This window comes from Podarcis cretensis (assembly GCF_951804945.1).
Source record: "Podarcis cretensis genome assembly, chromosome: Z".
NCBI classification, from domain to species: domain Eukaryota; kingdom Metazoa; phylum Chordata; class Lepidosauria; order Squamata; family Lacertidae; genus Podarcis; species Podarcis cretensis.
In genome coordinates, this window is record NC_137184.1 from 24,779,171 (window position 1) to 24,800,295 (window position 21,125).

At 46.0% G+C, this 21,125-nt stretch overlaps 2 protein-coding genes across 7 annotated transcripts in view; both read left to right on the forward strand.

The window, feature by feature from the left end:
• Positions 1–3,042: 3,042 nt before the first annotated feature.
• LOC307207793 (integrase/recombinase xerD homolog) lies at positions 3,043–4,425 on the forward strand (the record flags this gene model as incomplete). The annotated part of the gene is made up of 2 exons (XM_079961854.1): positions 3,043–3,079; positions 3,446–4,425. 2 exons carry the CDS (start codon positions 3,043–3,045, stop codon positions 4,423–4,425), a joined length of 1,017 nt encoding a protein of 338 aa, XP_079817980.1.
• Positions 4,426–6,709: 2,284 nt separating this feature from the next.
• CAPN6 (calpain 6) overlaps positions 6,710–21,125 on the forward strand; it is a gene marked incomplete at its 3' end in the record, with an annotated part of 69,639 nt that continues 55,223 nt past the window's right edge. The window contains exons 1-4 of one of the 6 annotated variants that reach the window (XM_079961635.1): positions 6,710–7,078; positions 11,352–11,491; positions 12,968–13,121; positions 18,032–18,093. Coding sequence is in view for 2 of the 6 variants with exons in the window: in XM_079961632.1 (XP_079817758.1) it covers positions 16,895–16,904; positions 18,032–18,093 (72 nt within the window). Of the gene's footprint in view, positions 7,079–11,351; positions 11,492–12,967; positions 13,122–14,257; positions 15,358–16,489; positions 16,511–16,544; positions 16,905–18,031; positions 18,094–21,125 lie in introns of those variants that run through there. The other 5 variants (XM_079961634.1, XM_079961633.1, XM_079961636.1 and 2 more) reach the window with 5 other exon arrangements.

The following is a 21,125-nucleotide window of genomic DNA, read 5'->3' on the forward strand; positions in this document are numbered from 1 at the left end:
GACACATTGTGGCCGCCCCTGTCTATTTCTGCCTTGCTATTACTGCCTTCTCAATTACTGAGCTCATTACATACTAATTATAGATTTAGAATTTGATAAGGAGCTTAATTCTGACTTCAGATATTCAATAATAATTACTTAGGTAACAGCAGAATCGGTTCTGTTAAGGGCAGTTAATTAGAATATAAATTTTATTTTTAAAGTTGATTATCAGGGGCAGTTTAAGTGGGAACACACGTTTTTATCAATACTGAACAGACCTAGTTTGCTTCCTTACTTGGGACATATACACCTGCACGTAGCAGGGGCAGTTTTAGCGGGGAACACGCACTTTTATCAATACTGAACGGACCTTAGTTGGCTTCCTTACTTGGGACATATACACCTGCATTTCCCCCCCCCCCGCAAGTACAGGAGATTGTATCATGGCAAATAGGGGAAACCCCCAGCTACCTCAATCGAGCGGGGCCTTGCTACCTGTGGCACCCTGCAACCCTCAAGCCTTGGCCCAGTTTTTTGCAGCAATCCAAACCTTCTATGCCCAATGCAGCCCTCCAGTGGCCCCAAACCCAAACATAGTTGAGGTATCTCAGGATTGCATTCCCGACACCCCCCCCCCAGCCAGCAGGGCCAGGCTGGTCCATCGTCAGCTGTGGCGAGTACGTCACGGCAGGGCAGAGACCAGCCTAAGCGGCCCCAAACACAGTCACAGTCTGCGCATGCCCAAAAAGCCAAGGTGGCGGCGCACAAGACAAGATCTGGGGCGCAAAAGCCGAGGGCTGCTTCGCAAAAATCCAAAGCACCGCCGGCAGCTTCTTCTAATTCTAGCCATCAGGTGATTGGTGTTCCTAGTGTCTTCCAGGATACAGCGGCTCCGCATAGCCCTTCGGAGGGGTCCTCTTCCAATGATGAGATTCCGCCACAGCAGGCTGTACCAGCGGACAGTGATCCAGCACCATGGGGCAACGCTAACCGAGGGGGAAAACGCAAGGCGAAGAAGAAGCATCTGTCCAAGAGGAGCAGGAGAAGCGACCCATCTGATTCTGACGATGATACAGGTACCTCTTCTTCAGAGGGTGACAGTGACGCTCCCATGGAGACTTATTGGGGGGAGGGTGAACAGACTGGAGTTCCTTTGTGGATGCACAAGCGGAGGGCTAACTCCCACCGAAAATCCTTTAACGGCACCCTCGAGTGGAAGGATGGGGCGCTTGTGGAGGACGTAAAAGTCTCAACTCACTCTTCCACCGATTTTATCTTGGGTAACCACCTCTCTAAGAGGAAGAGGGACAAGATATTGAATGGGGACTACGTGGATTTATTCACCTTGCTTCCGTCAGCACAATTAAAGGGGAAAGGTGAAAAAAAGCGGTATTATGGCAGGAAAAGGTACAGATCCCCTCGTGCGGAATGTACATTTGAGAACTGGTTCAATGGTTACCAGGTATTCATGGGTGTAGTGGTGGGATGTTACCCAAAGAGGGGCTTGCACCTTGCTTCACATCTTGCACATGTGAGAAGGGCCCGGGAGCTGGCTGGAGATGAGGCCGCCATTTCGTACGATGAGGACTTCCGTAGGAACGCCTCACTCCTGTCTTCCACACGCTGGGACCAGAGGGATAATAACTACTGGATGGAACACGTTGGCCCCAACATTGAAAAGAAAACGCACGACCAAGCAAAATCTGGTAAGGCGGACACAAAGCGTCGCAAGCAATGCTGGGATTTCAATAGAGGTGTATGCCAGCGCGCTTCTTGTAAGTACTTGCATGAATGCGACAAGTGTGCTGGCAACCACCCTGCCGTTAACTGCTTCAAGGGCAAGCAGCAGCCCTTTCGTGGCAGTAGGGGTCACCCCCATCAGGGAAACAGGGGTGCCCCCGCCGGCACAACAGGATCCGCCCAAGGAGCAGCAGGGAATCGCTACTAATTTGTCGCTTGCCCTTGCTCGCTCACCAATTAAACTCCCACCCTTGAGATCCCTTTTACGACTATATCCCAACAAGCAGGCCGCCCTTCTTCTAGGGGAAGGGTTTTCTTTAGGGTTCAGAATTCCAGTAGCATTCACTCCCAACTCTACCTGCCCCCCTAACCAAAAATCGGTCTTAGAGAGACCAGGCATTGCTTTTAAAAAGATTCAGAAGGAAATCTTGGCGGGTAGGGTTGCTGGCCCATTCATAGCCCCTCCCATAGATCAGCTCCATATTTCACTGCTTGGCATTGTTCCAAAAAAGGCACCTGGCGAATTCCGGTTAATACACAACCTGTCCTTCCCCAAGGGCACCTCGGTTAATGATGCTATCCCTCAGGAGCTCTGCACGGTGAAGTACGCTTCTTTTGATCAAGCCGTGAGGTTGGTCAGGGGTTTTGGCAGGGGCGCCTTCATGGCAAAATGCGACATCGAATCTGCCTTTCGCCTCCTTCCAGTTCACCCGGAGGATTATCGCTGGCTGGGGTTTAAGTTCCAGGGGTCTTATTTTATTGATAAAGCAATGCCCATGGGGTGCTCGATAGCTTGCGCTGCCTTCGAGACCTTCAGCACCTTCCTTGAATGGGCATTAAAATTTAAAACTGGTTCCGAGGGGGTGGGGCATTATTTGGACGACTTTATTTTGGTCGCAAATAATGCACATGATTGCGGCGCCTTGCTGCAGGCCTTTAAGTCCTTGGCCGACGAACTGGGTGTACCGTTAGCTGAGGAGAAGACGGAGGGCCCCGTCACCATGATGACTTACCTGGGCATTGAACTTGACACTATCGCTCAAACTTCCCGCTTACCTGCCGAAAAGCTGATTGCCCTAAGAGAGCTCATCTCTCAGCTTCTGCCCCTAAAGAAGGTGACCCTAAGGCAAATCCAATCACTCCTGGGTCACCTCAACTTCGCCTGCCGGGTATTTCCCCTGACAGGCCTTTTTGTGGTCGCTTGGCTAAACTCTCCGCAGGTCTAAGGTCGCCGCATCATAGGGTGCGCCTTTCAAGAGCAGTTAAATCTGACCTCCAAGTTTGGCTCCAATTCTTAGACGGTTACAATGGGATTTCACTATGGCAGGACAGTTTGGCCCTGCATGCAGACTTCCAGGTACGTTCGGACGCAGCTGGGTCTTTGGGCTTTGGCGTATACTTTAGGGGACAATGGTGCGCACAACGCTGGCCTTCTTCTTGGCAGGGAAAGCCCATTCTTCGCGACCTGACATTTTTAGAATTCTTCCCTATCGTGGTCGCAATCCATCTCTGGGCAGAGCAGTTTAAGGATCGGAGGATCTGCTTTTGGACAGACAACCAGACTGTGGTGTCAGTTCTAAACAAGCAATCCGCTCGCTCCCCTAGGGTAGTGTCACTCTTGCGATACTTTGTCCTCTCCTGTCTTCGCCTTAACTTACATGCTTCTGCTAAATTTGTACTGGGTATTGATAACAACATTGCGGATGCGCTGTCTCGTTTCCAGATGGAACGGTTTCGCTCATTGGCGCCGGATGCGCAGCAGCTGCCGCAGCCGTTTCCGGAGCACCTTTGGAGTATTGGCAACGAGAAGCAATAAAGGGAGTATTGTCGTCGGTCGCACCCTCTACACTAAGATCCTATAACAAGGCGTGGTTAGATTTCACTCTGTTTAGACAGAAAAAAGGTCGGTTTAAACCGGGCAAGCCCCCGTCAGAGTCCGAGGTTATCGAGTACCTGGTGCGTCTTCACGACTTAGGCCGGGCCCCCAAAACCCTTAACATTCACTCTGCAGCGATATCGTTCTTCTCCAAAGCCCTGTTCTCAGTCGACCCCTGTGCACACTTCGTGGTGCGGAAGATGCTAGAGGGGTGGCGCAGATCCCACCCTCCTAGTGGAGATAGCAGAAGACCCATAACTTTGGACATTCTCATGCAATTACGTTCTATGCTCAGAGTCATCTGCTTGTCCAGATATGAGACCAGGTTATTCTCTTCAGCATTTTCCTTCGCTTTCTTTGGCGCGCTACGCATAGGCGAGGTGGTTTGCGACAACCACCAGCTTACCAGCAGTAGGGGGCTCCGCTTGGAGGATGCATCATTGTCCAGTTCGGAGGTTGTACTAAAAATCCACAGCTCAAAAACCGACCAACTCGGCAGAGGTGCCTTGGTCCGTCTGCAGGCTACTGGTAGGGCTGGTCCATGCCCAGTTAAGGACGCCAGGAGGTTTCTCAGCCTAAGGCAAAAAATGCCTGGCCCCTTCTTCATACACACTGATGGCTCCCCCCTTACAAAACACCAGTTCACGAGGGTAATGCGCAAGGCGATTGATGCCATCGGGCTCCCAGCGAGGGCTTACGCCGCGCATTCGTTCCGCATTGGGGCTGCTACCACGGCGGCTCATATGGGCTTGCCGGCCGAAAGGATAATGGACATGGGGAGATGGAAGTTTAATGCTTATAAGGGCTACATAAGGAAAATGCGTTAAACCCCATTGTTTTCCTCCCCCATTGGCACCCCTCCCTGATCTGGCTCTCCTGTTTTCTTATCTTTCCAGGTGTTGGTGTGGTGCGTATATGGATCCTCGGTCATAGCATCGTCTACTGGGCAAGACGGCGGGCGCTTAGCAGAGATGGCTGTCATGATCTGCAGCTCCCTAATAATGTTAAAATCTCCTGGTTCGCCCGTCGCGGAATGCGCTGGGAGGAATTCCTCCCAACGATATCGAATAAACTGGCAATACTGGGCCCACCCGAGGCGCTGGTCATCCAGCTGGGCGAGAATGACGTGGCCTACAGAAAGGGGGTGGACATAATGTGGCATATTGTCAATGACCTGGAGGCGTTGCGGGTCGCCTGTCCAAAACTCACAATTATATGGTCATCTTTACTGGAGAGGCGCTGTTGGCGGGGTGCCACCAACCCTGTGGCAGTTAGTAGAGCCAGGAGGATCCTTGAGCGCTCGGTGGCGCAGAGAGTGACTGCGATGGGGGGGCGTGTCATTGAACACCCTGGCATTCATTATAGCAGCGTGGCACTCTACCGCAGGGATGGCGTGCATCTTTCTGATGATGGTAATGATGTGTGGCTGGCCGAAATTTTTAATGGGATTAGGGATTGGTTACAGGTTTGAGGGTATTGGCGGCGAGCCTGGCTCGTGTGGCGGTTAGGCATTGGCAGGGTTATTGTTATGGAAATGAGGTTGGGGGGGAGGAACGCCATCACCTCCCCCAAAGCTTGAAGGGTAGTTCATTAAAGGACTCCGGGGGGGGGCGTCGCCTCGTCCGAAACCTACGGAGGCTAGGGCCTAAAGCGTGCTCCCAAGCGGTAACCCCCTGGGGAGCGCCTAGGGATGTGCATCTCGGGGGCTTCCCCGGCTGGTGCTTAACCCTTCCCGGTTAGACCGGATAGTCTGGTAGGGCCAATGCCTAAAAGCCAATACCGCTCTTACCTGTAATCAATAAAGTTGTGGCCATTTTCACCCATTAACCTTAAATTTGGTGTCCGGTGTCTTTATTTAGTTCTTCATGGGATGGGGAGGGAATCGCCACGCAAACAGGGGTCTGTAATACTTTGCTAATTGGGAACCACTGCACCTATGGGACTACCTTTCTTCTTGAGTCCCTGGAGAACTTGGGGCTCTCTAGAGGTTTTGCTGGACTCCAGCTCCCATGAGCCCTAGCCAGCATGGTCAATGGTCCTGGATGGTGGGAGCTGTAGTCAAGCAATGCCTGGCATGCCACAGGCTTCTTGGCACCAACTAGAACATAAGAGCCCTGCTGGCCCATCTAGCCCAGATGCCCATGGGGAGCTTGCAAGCAGAAATCAAACAGTGTTCTCCTCTCCTGCAGTTCCCAATAATGGAGATTAAGAGGTATGTTGTGTCTGTCCGTGGAGATAGAACATAACCATCATGGCTAATAGGCATTGATAGCTTTATCCTCCATGAATGTCCCTAATCTCTCTTAAAGCCATCCAAATTGGTGGCTTACCATTACATCTTGGGTAAGCAAAATCTATAGTTTAAGTATGCATATATGAAGAAATGTTTGTCCTGTGTCAACTGGTAGCTTTGACAGTGGTGGGGAGAGAGGAAACTTCTGTCAGGAGAGCGGTAAAAGAAAAATGGTTACAATCACATCTCTGTGCTGTGGTCATGATCCTGACTCGGGTCCCTTTCTATTTACAGAAGTCACACAGCTCCCATTAGTGGGCATGGATTCCTTTCAGGGGGTGGCTATGGGGATTGTATCATAAGGGATGCATAAAGAATATACTAAGATCCTTCTGGATTGGGCCAAAGGCTCATCTAGCCCATAATGACAACATAATTACAACGTAATTTATGTAAGTTACATAATTCAGCCACAGAGGACAGCAAGATGGACAACGTAGGTTTTGGTGAACGGCGAACCACAGTGGAATGGAAGCATTGCTGCATTCAAGGAAGACAGGGGGAAGGGAACAAAAATGCCTTCTTACATTTCTAATCCCTGCCCCACAAACACACATTACTTTTCTAATCTGTGTCCTTTGCACATGCTTAATGGAAGAATTGTGAGGGGGACAGAGCAGGGAGCCTGCCCAACGGAAGGATCCTATTTGTTGCCAGCTGCAGTGATTTGCCTGAAAAATTCAATACCTTCCAAAGCAGCAAGGTTAAGAGGAAGATTAGGTCAGTGTTGAGCAATGCTGCCACCTAGTGAGCAATTTCGGTTTCCAACAACTTCTAATGCAAATACAGCTCTTCCACTTGTAGAGCCACTAAATGGCGGAGGTCCAGGGCAGGTTTCGCAAAAACATTTCACTGCGATGCCGTAGAATTGTGAACTCTGTTGTTATGACCTAAGAAAATTTCCCTTCTGGGTCAGTAATATCACGCACCTGGCTTAGCGTTCTGTCTCGGGGCAGGGGGCTGTGAAATACCTCAGAGAATTTCTCAGGTAGACAGACCATGGTGGTAATAGCCATGCCCTCTTATTATGGTGGCTGTGTGTCTACAGAGGGCTATTCTCTATCTGAGAGCTGCCCAAGCCAAGTTCGCTTTAAAAATAAGGAACCATCAGCATTCAAGCAACAATTCCAACACGAAAGAAAAGAGGAACTGAAAGCAACCAGCGTGGCTGCCTAAGGAGCTTACAGGTGAGCTGAAGAAAGGCAGGTAAGAAACGAAAGAAGGGGGAAATCACAAAGGAAGAGTACGCACGAGAAGCCAACAGTTGCAGAGAGAAGGTCAGGCAGGCCAAAACTGAGAATAAGCTCAGGCTTGCAAGAGAGTTGGAAAATAATAATAATAATAATAATAATAATAATAATAATAATAATAGTTTGTTTATTATTCGAAGCAAAAGGAAGGACTACAGGTCCCAGAATTCCCAGCCATGTAAATCAACATGTGGTGTAGTGGTTATAGCACTGGACCTGGGAGACCAAAGTTCCAATCCCCACTGGGCTATGAAGCTCACTGGGTGACCTTGGGGGCCAGTTACTGCCTTCCCAGCCTTGCAGGCTTGTTGTGAAGATAAAATAAGGAGGGGGAGAACCGATACCATGAGCTCATTGGAGGAAAGGTGGTGTATACAGTGGTACCCTGGGTTAAGTACTTAATTCGTTCTGGAGGTCCGTTCTTAACCTGAAACCATTCTTAACCTGAAGCACAACTTTAGCTAATGGGGCCTCCTGCTGCTGCCGTGCCACCGCCGCGTGATTTCTGTTCTCATCCTGAAGCAAAGTTCTTAACCCGAGGTACTATTTCTGGGTTAGCGGAGTCTGTAACCTGAAGCGTATTTAACCTGAAGCGTATGTAACCCAAGGTACCACTGTACATGTAAGAATGAATGAATGAATAAATGAATGAATTTTGGGCTCATTCCAAGACTGGCTTAGCACTTTTAAACAGATGTGAGATTTTCCATTCAGAGGGAGAGAACCAGGCCTGTGCAGATCTTGCCTGAGGCCTGGGGCAGGAGTCTTGTTAGAATAAAGTCACAAACTTGATCAAAAAAGCAGCTGCCTCCTGCTGGCCCCCCCTCCCCAGCCAGCTTAGCCGTCTGAGTCTTGGGGCAAGTGTATCCAGCTGCCCACCCCTTTGCATGGGCCTGGGGAGACCCATGTACTCCACCCTGATATACTTGAAGAAAAAGGTGGGGTATACAGTGGTACCTCGGGTTAAGTACTTAATTCGTTCCGGAGGTCCATTCTTAACCTGAAACTGTTCTTAACCTGAAGCACCACTTTAGCTAATGGGGCCTTCTGCTGCTGCCGCGCCGCCAGAGCACGATTTCTGTTCTCATCCTGAAGCAAAGTTCTTAACCTGAAGCACTATTTCTGGGTTAGCGGAGTCTGTAACCTGAAGCGTATGTAACCTGAGGTACCAATGTAAATAGATAAACAATATTTTTAGTGATGCAAAGCCTCTGTTGTGGCAATTCATGACAGACCCCTGCATGCTGCAACTAGTGTCAAAGCCAGACTCAGGCCCGAGCTGAGGAGAGGCAGGAGGTGAGGGGATGCGCAGCCCGACATCACCACTGACAGAAGCCCCAGGCCTGTGCAGTGCAGCTTTCCAGTTCCAGCATCTGAAACTCCACACTAGGCACACTAAGATCTGGGGATGCAGCACTTCTAAGCCCTTGCCCAGGGCCTTTGTGGTGGACTGAGGCAACCACCTTGGGCAGTAGAATCCTGCAGGGTTGTGCCCTGCCTGCTACCGCTGGGGTTATGCATGATCTTGTGGAACTCTCATGGAGGTCACACACAAATGGAGCTCACACAACTTGAAAGCCTCATTATCACCTCATTTGCTCACCAGAGTAAGGAAGGCCCATCAATTAACCTCGTTCTATGGCAGATGTCACCTGAGGCCCTTCAAGAACAAAATTCATTTTTTTAAAGGGATTTATTTTTGTTCAAGCTCCACATGTCCAAAAAAAGGGAACCAATTGCTCTTTAAGTTCATCTTTTCACCAGATAGGCCAGTCTGGTTCACTTTCAGTTCTCAATTCAATTTCATCCAAACGCCCCACCCCACATTCTGAATATTACAGGCTGTTGTGCTGAAGCATAGAGGATGTTTAAGAACACTAAGTACCGTATTTTTCGCCCTATAGGACGCACTTTTTCCCCTTCGAAAATGAAGGGGAAATGTGTGTGCGTCCTATGGAGCGAATGCAGGCTTTCGCTGAAGCCTGGAGAGCGAGAGGGGTCAGTGCGCACCGACCCCTCTCGCTCTACAGGCTTCAGGAAGCTATCCACAAGCCTTGCGTGCCCGGAGGGAGTTCCCGCCGGGCTCGCAAGGCTTGCAGGCAGCAGCCTATTCTGGGGGCTGGGGTCGGGGGAAGCTTGGGCTTCCCCCACGCCAGCCCCGTGGCTGGGGGGGAAATAATTTTTTTTCTTTATCCCCCCCCCCCAAAAAAAAACTAGGTGCGTCTTATGGGGCGGTGCGTCCTATGGGGTGAAAAATACGGTATACATCTAAAAGCAGAGGCTGTTGAAGGTGAATTGCTTAATTCATTTCCCCCAACAATTCTATCTTTAAGCTTAAAGACCCACAGAGTATAACTAGTAAAAAAGCACATGTGAGATTTTATTTATTTATAAAAACATGTGTATACTGCTGTGTCATAAAAAATATATCAAAGTGGTTTACAGCAATAAAACTTAAAACCATATAATAAAAAACGTATAAAAAATAAGAAACAGGCATCAGTTAACCATTTTCGAATAATGTGTTCTTTATTGCCTGCGTAGGCCTGGAGGAATAGAAAAGTTTTCAGCAGGCATTAAAAGCTGGCATAGAAGGCGCCTGTGGGATCTCTAGTGGCAAAGTGTTCCACAGGACTGGGCTAATGACACTAAAGAGTGGCTGTGGAAACCCAGCCAGATGGGTGGGGTATAAATAATAAATTATTATTATTACAGTGGTACCTTTGTTCTCAAACTTAATCCATTCCGAGAACCAGTTTGACTCCCGAAACCATTTGAAAACCAAGGGGCAGCTTCTGATTGGCTGCAGGAGCTTCCTGCACTCATCAAGTGGAAGCCGCATTGGACATTTGGCTTCCATAAAACGTTCGTAAACCAGAACACTTACTTCTGGGTTTGCGGCATTCAGGAGCCAATTTGTTTGACAACTACAGTGGTACCTCGGGTTACAAACACTTCGGGTTACAGACTCCGCTAACCCGAAAGTAGTACCTTGGGTTAAGAACTTTACTTCAGGATGAGAACAGAAATTGTGTGCCGGTGGCACAGCAGCAGCAGGAGGCCCCATTAGCTGAAGTGGCACCTCAGGTTAAGAACGGACCTCCGGAACGAAGTTAAGTTTGCAACCAGAGGTACCACTGTAAGCCGTTCGAGAACCAAGGTGCGACTGTATTATTATAAAGGCTCAGTTTCATATTGCTGTCAAATGAGCCTCACCGACTCAGGGAATGACCAAGGATGCTACTGCAGATGATCCTGGTGATCAATCTGGGATTATCAGGATTCAGACATTTCCTGAGTGATCTTGGACCTAAGTTTTTCAGGGCTTTGCAAATTAGCAAAAGAACCTTGAACTTGGCTTGGTAGCGGATGGGCGGCTAGCGCAGCTGTTTCAAAAACAGAATCTCATGCTCTTGACCAGAAGCTCCCACCAACAATCTGGCCCCGCATTCCGCTCCAGCTGCAGCTTCTGAAGCAGAGCCAAGACCATCCCTACATAGACCGCTTTGTAGTCGAGGTAGAAGTGGAAATCCTTCAAGTTCTACCTCAAAATAAATTTAATTTATGTTCCATTCACCCAGCAACTATGGGAACTGCTTTCAGGTGGTGTAAAAAACAAAACAAAAAAACCCTTTAACCAATTATGCGGACTTTGTTAATTCAAAGTAGTTCTCTCCAAGCACTGTCCCAGAGTCCTACAGTTACCAGGACTCGGTCAGGTAAGACTACACCACCCAGCTTGAGCAGCTGGACCAAGTTTCTGGAGCTGAGCCGGATGGCGGTGATGAATGAATTCCTATGCCCCACAAATAACCCAGAGATGCATTAGTTTGCCTATCCATGGACTAGATGAACCTTTTGTTCCCTTCCCAATCTCTTTCTGAATACCTAACAAGAATTGGCATTGTTGATAGTCCTAGTAGAATTATTTTGCCAAAATCTGGCCTCCTGTTTCTTACGAGGTTTCCTCTACAAAAGAGTCTGTCTCCCCCCCCCCCCCCCACACTGCCTCATTCTCAGACCACTTGCAAATCTGTTTAGAATTTATGGATGCTATAGTTGAGATTCCTTCATTGTGGGGGGTTGGACTAGATGACCCTCGGGGTCCCTTCCAGTCGTACAGTTCTCTGATTCAAAGATTCCAAGGGTGTAGGGCTTTGAGCACTGATGGCAAGGTCGCCAAGGATGGCGTGTGCTTTTTTCTTTCCAGTGCGAACATTTCTCCAGTGCTCTGCAGCCCGCCGCCCCCGGCTGCTCATGGTTCCTGATCTGAAAAAAGCTCATGATGTCTTCCCCTGGGCTTTGACTGAAGTGTGGACATCTAGGAAGGATGCAGAGTGTGAACCACAGGTAAGATGATTTGCAGAACCAAAGAAAGGGCACTCACAGGTACCCTTCATCCACCTCAAAATTAAGCAGGGGCACTCTCCTCTGCTTCAACAGGTATTCACCAAAGGTTTTCCCTGTCCTTTGATAAGTATGGAGTCAAATTTCTTTTCTCATTAATTGATGGAGGATGATAGAAAGAAATAATACAGTGGTACCTTGGTTCTCAAACTTCATCCTTTCTGGAAGTCCTTTCCAAAACCAAGGCACGCTTTCCCATAGGAAGTAATGCAAAATGGATTAATCTGTTCCAGACTTTTAAAAACAACCCCTAAAACAGCAATTTAACATGTATTTTACTATCCAGCAAGACCATTGATCCATAAAATGAAAGCAATAATCAATGTCCTGTACTATAAAATAAATAAGACAGTATTGTAGATGATAAAAATTAAAATTATTATTTTTTCTTACGTGCACTGATGATAGTCATTGTTTGGATGGGGGGGCTTTTATCCATTTCTGCAGTCACACAATCAATCAATCAGTAGCTGATTGACTGGGTTCCACACAGTCAGAAAAACAAATTAACCGAAAAAGCCTCAAAAACAAAAATGCAAAATAAATAGCAAAAACAAAAGTGCCAAACTTAATCCATTCTGTTTGACTTCCAAAATGTTCAAAAACCAAGGCACAGCTTCTGATTGGTACAGGTGTCCCAGAAACCATAGCCAAAAACCGCATCAGATGTTCGGCTTCCAAAAAATATTCAAAAACCAGAACACCTCTGGGTTTTCGGCATTTGGGAGCCAAGGTGTTTGAGAACCAAGGCGTTTGAGAACCAAGGTACCACTGTACAGGACAAATGCTCTGCACAACACTAATGTTTACATGCAGCTGTACTTAAGCTACTATCTGTCAGATAAAAGGAAAACAAAAACAAAAATGTTCTATCTAAGAAATGTCCCGTTTAGATGATGCTATCTAAAAAATGTTCCATTTAGATGGTTCTATCTAAGAAATGTCCTGTTTTGATATAGCTAAAATTGTAGCAGATGTTTTGGCAGGATTTTGGCTCCCCCAGGTTGATGCAGTATTCTTGACTTGAGCCATCTTGCCATGTAAATAGGTAGCAAACCCTTTTCCAGATTGTGGTGTGGATCCAAACGCTTCCCCTCTTGGGTCCCTTCTCTGAACAAAACTGCTTAGATTAGAAAAAATAAAATAAACATGGTGCCTTGGGGAGAATCCCTGCTGGAAACGAACTCATGTTTTATTAAGCAATTCGCACAGGGCAATTTTATTAATATTTTATGTCGAGCACAGCCGTTGCTGAAAAGAGGTTAACTAACAGTGTTTGCTGTGTGTTTGCAAAAGACGGGGGCTTGCCGTTGGCACCCAGAAATAAAATAAACAATAGTTTGCATGTTCCACTGATGGAGGGGAGCAGGAAGCAGGGTGCAAAGCTTGATCCCAGAATGCTTGCTCATGTTCCACCAGGATCAATGGGATTTGAAGCATCAAATAAGCAACCCCAAAATGAACTTGTGAGAACAATGGAACCATCTCTGATCTGATTATGCTGAAAGTCAGGGAACCAGCACTTTGAAATTCAAGAAAGGCGAAATGTAATTTTCTAAGAATGAAGGCAGAGGTAATACAAAACGGGAAAGTCACAGCAAATCCTTATTAAAGATTTGACCCTTTCTGCCCCAGTTTTAAAGTTGTCGCCATACCACCAGCACAGATGAGCAGCCCAAAGCTTCTTTTTTTTTTCAAAGCAAGAGTGGGCAACTGGATCCACTTGGTGGGCCAGGTATTCTCTTCCCCCACTAAGATCTCCAAAGGGGATGACTTCCTGCACTGTTTGTTTATTTATTGCATTTCTCTCCCACCTTTCCTTCATTACGGGATGCGGGTGGCGCTGTGGGTTAAACCACAGAGCCTAGGACTTGCCGATCAGAAGGTCGGCGGTTCGAATCCCCGTGACGGGGTGAGCTCCCGTTGCTCGGTCCCTGCTCCTGCCAACCTAGCAGTTCAAAAGCATGTCAAAGTGCAAATAGATAAAAAGGTACCGCTCCGGTGGGAAGGTAAACGGCATTTCCGTGTGCTGCTCTGGTTTGCCAGAAGCGGCTTAGTCATGCTGGCCACATGACCCAGAAGATGTACACCAGCTCCCTTGGCCAATAAAGCGAGATGAGCGCCGCAACCCCAGAGTTGGCCACGACTAGACCTAATGGTCAGGGGTCCCCTTTACCCCTTTTTCCTCCATGGAGCTCAAGGTGATACACATGGTTCTTTGCCACCACACCATTTTATCCTCACACCATTTTATCACCTGTGAGACAGGTTGGGCTTACACTGAGAGACTTGCCCAACATCACCCAGGTGAGCTTTTATGTGGCTGTGAGGGAATTTGAACACAGGTCTCCCAGGACTTGGTCTGACACTCTAACCACTACACTGCCACTAAGGCTTACACTAACTGGCTGATCATAGCAAACAGCCACCCCTTCTGAGGAGACAGTGGTGGTTAGAGTGTTGTACTATGCCTTGGGTGACCAAGGTTCAAATGCCCACTAACCCATGAAACTTGGGCCAATCACTGCCATGAATCCTACCCCCTCTCACAGGGTTGTTGTGAGCATAATGTGGGGAGAAGGAGAACTATCTACACCACTTTGAGCTCCTTGAAGGAAAGTTGGGATATAACTGTAATAATAATAATAATAATAATAGTTTGCATGCAGTTTTTAATTAGAAATGCAAGCAATCTTGCAAATGCATTACATTTAAATGATCAGCATGAACTAGGAACCCCATGAAAGAGAAGGAAAGAAGTATCTAGCCTCTGCTTGATTGTTTCCCTCATTCTCTGACTTCCTCTGATGATAATCTGTCACAAAGAAACTTGAAAGCCTCATTATCACCTCATTTGCTCACCAGAGTAAGGAAGGCCCATCAGTTAACCTGGTTCTCTGGCAGATGGCATCTTTGCTTCTGCTCGGAACAAAACTGTAGACTTGTGCCCCTTTCCACTGCACCACTGGCTACAGTGGCAGCCTGTGTCCACTGGGACAGTCAAGGTGGAAGGCAGGGAGGCCAGCAGTTGATGGAGCAAGAGCTAATGACTGTAAGGGCCCACTGATTTTGTCCTCACCCTTCTCCCTTCTAAGTTCTAAAAACGAAAATCAAAGTGAGGAAGAGGAGGAAGCCAAGAACCAGTGCCACATACCAGATTGGATATTAGGAAGAAGGCATGCAGGTGGGGGCTGTCTGAGGTGGTGAGCTGGTGCTCCAGTCTCTCTAACGGACCAGCCTTAACTGGCTGCTTGGTGACAAAGCTGACATTCACAGTTTATCTCTTACCAGCTCAAAATCTGTTGACGTTTGCTGCCAAAGAGAAACAGCATAAAAATAGGCAGGGAACGTGTCTTGTGCATTTTTACCCATGTGGAGATCGCAAGACAACTTCACAAACAAGCCCACTCATTTTTTTATTCTCCTTCTATAATAACAAGCATGCCAACGCCTGTCCAGTTTATTGCAAAGGAATTCCTCCACAAACTGTCTGGTATCCTCCTTCCTAATATGTCCTTGTTTGTTAAAAAAACGGAAGTTAACGGTAATACTCTTTAACATATGTGTCCCAGGAATGAACCAAAGAAAACTCCTTTCCAGCTGTGTTTTATTTTCCCACAAGAGAGAAGGAGGGAAAAGTAGACAAAAGTTACTATGAACCTCCCCCTCGACTCATTAGATCATGGTACAGTCCAAAAAGTTTTCAGGTTAAGAAGCCGGGAGTTCTGTTTGCAGTAGAAAATTCGGAGTTTCTGTGTGCGTTTGCCTGTCAGCTCAGGAACTCGTGGTGCACACTTGGTTCAATCCAGGTAAGTGACTAGTTTAACTGTAATGACAATATTTACAGGATTCATTTGTCAATATCTTCCTGTTACTGTTAAAGAGTATGCAGTAGTCACTGAGCTGAGTACAGGAATACAAAAGGATTTTGTTTTGTCAGTGGGGCAAATGACTGGATTTTAGTGTGCAAGATTTAGGCCCAATGCAAGAATGACTTCCAAAACAGAGTCACATGTACATTTTTCCGGAGCATAAGTTTGCACAAAATCTGTTTGATTTAGCAGGCAGAAATAGAAACAAACATGCACAACAAGTGAAGACTGAGCAATGTTTTGGAAAGCTCACACTCAATGCCAGCTGCACATGTTATGAATAGAGAAGTATTCTTTGCTTGTGCCCTTGTAAAAATATCTATGATCAAGATCTGAGGGTCACTGTGTGCTGTATTTTTCTTATACACCAGCTGTTGCTGTTTTTCTGTACCTGTGCGCTTATAAAGCACGTGCCAGTGAAGAGGGCATTTTTCACGTGTTTAGTGTGAACAATAGGGAGCTGTTGTTCTTCAGGGTCATCTCTCTCTCCTGAAGTTGTTTCTCATAGTGGAAAGTGGAGTCCGCCACCTCTGGTGTCAAGGCATGTGCATGAACCTTAGGACTAACCTCAAAGGCCAACAAATTTATTATGGCATGAACTTGCATTGGATGCACAAAGTGTTTTTGTAAATATATGCACCGCAGAGGGGACAGGTGGCAAACCCTGAGCTTAGAGGGAAATGAAATGCAAAAGGTACAGATAGCGGCAATTCAGTTTGAGCCAGAATAAGCACAGTGGCCCTTTACAACAGCAGTGGTGTGTGATGAAACAATCAGCCAGGTAATGCAGAGACTAGTTAACATCTAAAATGCAATTGGAAACTCTTGTCTGCTTTCTGACTCAACTCAGTTGAGCTGAATTTCTTGATTTACTTGTAATCCCACAGTATCACATTTGTGGCTCCCTTTGAAATTCCTTGGTTCAAGGATGATCCTTAGTGTGTCCTGATAGACTGAATTATTCAAAATATTGTCCTACCGTTTTCTGACTATTGTCATTTCTTATGTCAGATTTGTGTATCTATTGATTCTTTTCCATCGGGACTGTCCTGTGTGCCCTAAGCAGAATGCAGAAAGGCACTTCTGACAGGTTATGTATGCCACATGTCAGGCTATATGATGAACAAGTGAATGAAGCCTCAGTGTTGCAGCTGATTTATTAGTTCTGTAGCGGTGGCACCTCAGTAATTTAAGAGACACTGTGCAGTGCATTGCCTGCTGTTTCATAGACTGCAGTTGCAAATACATGTTTTGAGCCATTGGTAATCTATTGCAGGGCAATAGGATTTCCCCTTGCATATATTGGTAATCAAAACAACAAACATTCCCCATGGTTTAAAATTGGCAGAAAACAGGGTAGACAGAGTGGAGCCACAATCCAGTGTAACAGTGGCAGTGTAATCCTTGGAATGAGCATTGGAGCTGTAATCTTTGGAATGAGTGCTACAAGCATGTCCCTATTTCTGTCTGCAAAATGTTGAAAGGTAGGTGCCCAGTTAAGGATGAAACTGAGCGCTTAATAGAAAGAGAGGGATCAATCTGTTTTCATCCAGGTTAATTTTGCATGTATTCATTCAAAAGTTCCATCTCATTTCTGCATGAAACCATACATTAAAAAAATAATAATATTCAACATAAAATTCATAGTTAAATGAATATTTTATCAGAAAACATAAATGCGTATTTTGTTGCGGTGTGTACAGTTCTAAATACATTTTACCCTAAAATATGTACTTTAAAGTGAATAGCAGTATTATCATTGGGGTGTTTTTTTTTGTAGCTGAAAACTACTTTGCAAAAGTTGGAGGAGGACAAAATTCAAAGATAATTGCATTCCGATCTGCACATTTGCCCAGGAAAGGTAGAGATAAGGTTCAGATTCATTGGAATTCATGGCGGGCTTGTAGAACTTCCCGTCTCCATACCTTGAAGCATTTCACAGATAAAACTAGAGACACTTCTGTGCTTCTAACATAGAAATGATAGTTTGGAAGCAAACTTCCATACCTGCTTTCACACTCAGGGTCGTGTTCTGACTCCCTTCTCTGCCTATTGCACTTGGGGTGCTTCAGGAATTCAGCATATGCATTTAAAAGTTAGTTTTCATGCTGCTTTTAATCATCATCACCAGTACTTTTTTCCTGGGGAGACACGGGTACGCATACCCCTAAACATTCTGTGAATCTAAGTTCGGCCTCATTGAGGGGCGGTCTTTCAATATGAGTAGGAAAATGAGAGTACTGTACCCCTAAACGTTTTTATATATATATAAAAAAAACACTGATCATGACCATCACAGATTAGGCTGCAGTCATAGCCCCCAACGTGCCTGTGAGTAAGCCCAGTTGAATTTAGTGAGACTTACATATGAATAGAGATTGTTAGGAGTGCATTTTTAATACAGATACAGAAACAGGACAGAATGGACTCCTATGTGAGTGGACACAGGTGAAAGGGACACAAAGCAGAAATAGATTTATCTGTCTATCCATCTATGACCAGCGATAGACACTTCTGTCAGTTTGGTTCTCTCAGCTCTTTTCCCCCTAAATATTACTTTAAGACCTATACATCTTTGCAACTATTGACAATTTTTATGTTTTATTTTTAGAAAGAAATTTAACAGGAATCGATCAGCAATCCAGCCAAATTTCTCCTGATAAACACATTCAGGTATGTAGTTTTGATTAATATACACATTTTTTGCAAGCAATTTTCTCTAATAGAATGCCTTTTGTATGTTGTTTTCACTAATCTACCGTATTTTTCGCTTCATAAGGTGCACCTGACCATAGGGCACACCTAGTTTTTAGATGGGGAATTCAAGGAAAAAAATATTATTTAAATGGAGCGCTGCGCAGCACTTTCTCTAGCTGTTCTGGCTTCTGGGGTAGTCATCCCGCTGCCCTGCAGAGGCTTCGCGGGCTACCCCAGAGCTGCTCAGGAGCTTGTTGGGGCTGGCGGGGGAAGCCCTTACTTTTTAGGAGGGAAAAAGTGTGTCTTATGGAGCAAAAAATATGGTAGAATCATAGAGTTATTCAATCACTGAATTCAATAGGGCTTACTTCTGAATGGATCTTGTTAGGTCTGCACTACAAGCCCAGAGTTTAGAATGGTCTAATTGTACCTATGTGGGTATATTGACTCTGCATAGGCATACTGAAAATGGTCATGGAATCATAGAATTGTAGAGATGAAAGGGATGCTGAGGATCATCTAGTCCAACCCCCTTGCAAGGCAGAAAAATGCAGCTGTCACATACAGGGACCAACCTGCAACCTTGGTGTTATCAGCACCACACTCTAGCCAATTGAGCTGTTAAGAACACCTAATATATACCTTTTCGTGCATATTGTTTGGTTGAAGAACTGTGCCACAACATTTAGAGAAGTGCAAATTTTGAAGGACTGATGGGTTTCATTTCACATATGGGTTGGAAAATTAAGCAGTTTCTAATTAAAATGCAAACAAAACTGGATTACTGGATAGCTCAGTTGATTAGAGCATGGTGCTGATTATGCGAAGGATGCAGGTTTGATTCCCATATGGAACAGCTGCATATTCAGGCATTGCTGAGGGTTAGATCCTCAGGGTCCCTTCCATCTTTTACAATTCTATGATTCCATGACCATTTTCAGTATGCCTATGCAGAATCAATATATCCACATAGGTACGATTTAGACCATTCTAAATTCTGGGCTTGTAGTGCAGAGCTAACAAGGTCTATTCAGAAGTAAGCCCTATTGAATTCAGTGGGGGCTTACTCTCAGTTAAGTTGAATTAGGAGCCTTAATGTTTCTTATGTCACCCCTCTCTTTAGATGGTACTGCGTATTAATTCACTTAAGGGCAAAATATTGTTGAGCCAGTTCCGTTGCCTTTGGGCAGCCTTCTGGTCTTGTTGCTGAGCGGGGTTACGGATGTCCTCCCCAAAGTCCTAACCGGATGGCAGTGCTGACCAAGGGTGGGCAGTGCTAAACAGGGTGGCCAGATGCCAAACAGAATAGGGTTTCTTTACATGTGTCACCAGTGTAAAAATTAGGGTTTCAGCAGATATAGCTCGACATACAAGGCACGCCTGCTGAAAACTTCGTTTCTGAGCAAAGTTTGAAGATGCCGATCCCTTTTAGGTCTGGCCACACGAAAGCTGAAACTTGCAGAACCAGCATTTTTTAAAGGTCCCTTTCCTGCCTCTCTCCAAAAGACAATTTAGGGACACAACAATTTGGGCAGTGGCACTGTCAGGGCAGGACTCTGGGGCAAATGTCCAAGCCCCGCTCGGCAGAATGAGCAGAAGAGCTCATAAATATAGCAGAGCTGGCTCATCTCATTCTGCAGTAAGTGAAGTAATGCACATTACCATCTAAATGGTGTGGGGGCTGTAAGAGAGTATAAAATCACCTGACTGTTGTATTTCCTGATTTTGCTGCCTACCTGGGACAACCAAACAAAGTGAACAGAACTTCTACATGAGCTTCATGGCAGGTAGGACACCCTTGCTTAGCGGGCAGGAAACAGGCAAAATCGTGGGGAGATTGGTTTCACCAGTACATATGCACTACACCGATCAGGCAATCCCAACAGATGCATTTACACTTAATGGAACACACCACCACCTCTGCCCTCCCTATCTGCCTCCCAGTAAGCAACAGTGACCTACACAGCAAGACACTTTTTGACCTCTCTGTATTTTGAGAGGCTTCCCCTGGTAAATTGAAATAGTTGGAGCGTATTTACTTTGTTTTGCGAGTCCCAAGCAGGTGACAATATCAGGAAATTGCCTCTCCTCCTACGTTCCTGGTGAGAGGTCCATGCAGCTTGATGGGCCAGGCATTTTGCAAAACTGAATGGGGGAAAGTTGCTTCCCAGGGCAATTGTTGAACCATAGTTTGATTCAGTCAACCAATTCTATTCATGGGGATTAACTCTGCATGTTTTCACACAATTCAAAATTAAGTCATGCCAAGGCGTCAGGTATGCTCTTGATTCCAAAGCAAGTCTGAGTCATTCAGAAGATGCAAGGGTTGCCAATTTTTCAACTGGCCACTATAACTTTGCCATTCAGAAAAGTGCTCAGTATGCAAGGATTAGCCCATGATTATCTTTCATTGCATGGATTTAAATACTAATTCCTGCTAATTCCTGCATACTAAGCTGCTATTAAAGGCTGAGCTATGTGAACAAGTTGAAAAGTTGGCAACCTTAGAAATCATAGTTCCTTGTGGTTCATACACTGTGCACAGAGCTAGCTGCAACCCCCTGGAGCCAATTTTGTGGATGGAAGAGTTCTCAGGGTTGTAAACAGCTGGATGGAGAGTTCTGAAGGCATCACGCAAAAACAAACAACTTCCATCATCCATTATGTGCCATTTAACAGGGTTACTTACTGCATAACTAAAAATAAATCATATAACTAAGAATAAAATGCTGATTTTCCTGTTAAATACATAGGATCATATATAGATGAATGGGGCAGTTGCTGTAGAGCTGGACTAGCTGGGGCCACTCGCATGTGTGTGTGAATGGGGGGAAAGGACCAGCCAGTTTCCTACAACAGCCTGCCCGAAGCCTATAGAAACCCACCAGCAGCACTCGAATGCAATAGCCCTGTCTCCTACTGTTGTTCCCCACTGACTGCTATGAAGAGGCATAGTACCTCTAATCGCAGAGGTAGCGTAATAACCATAGTTGCAACTGATCATTCTG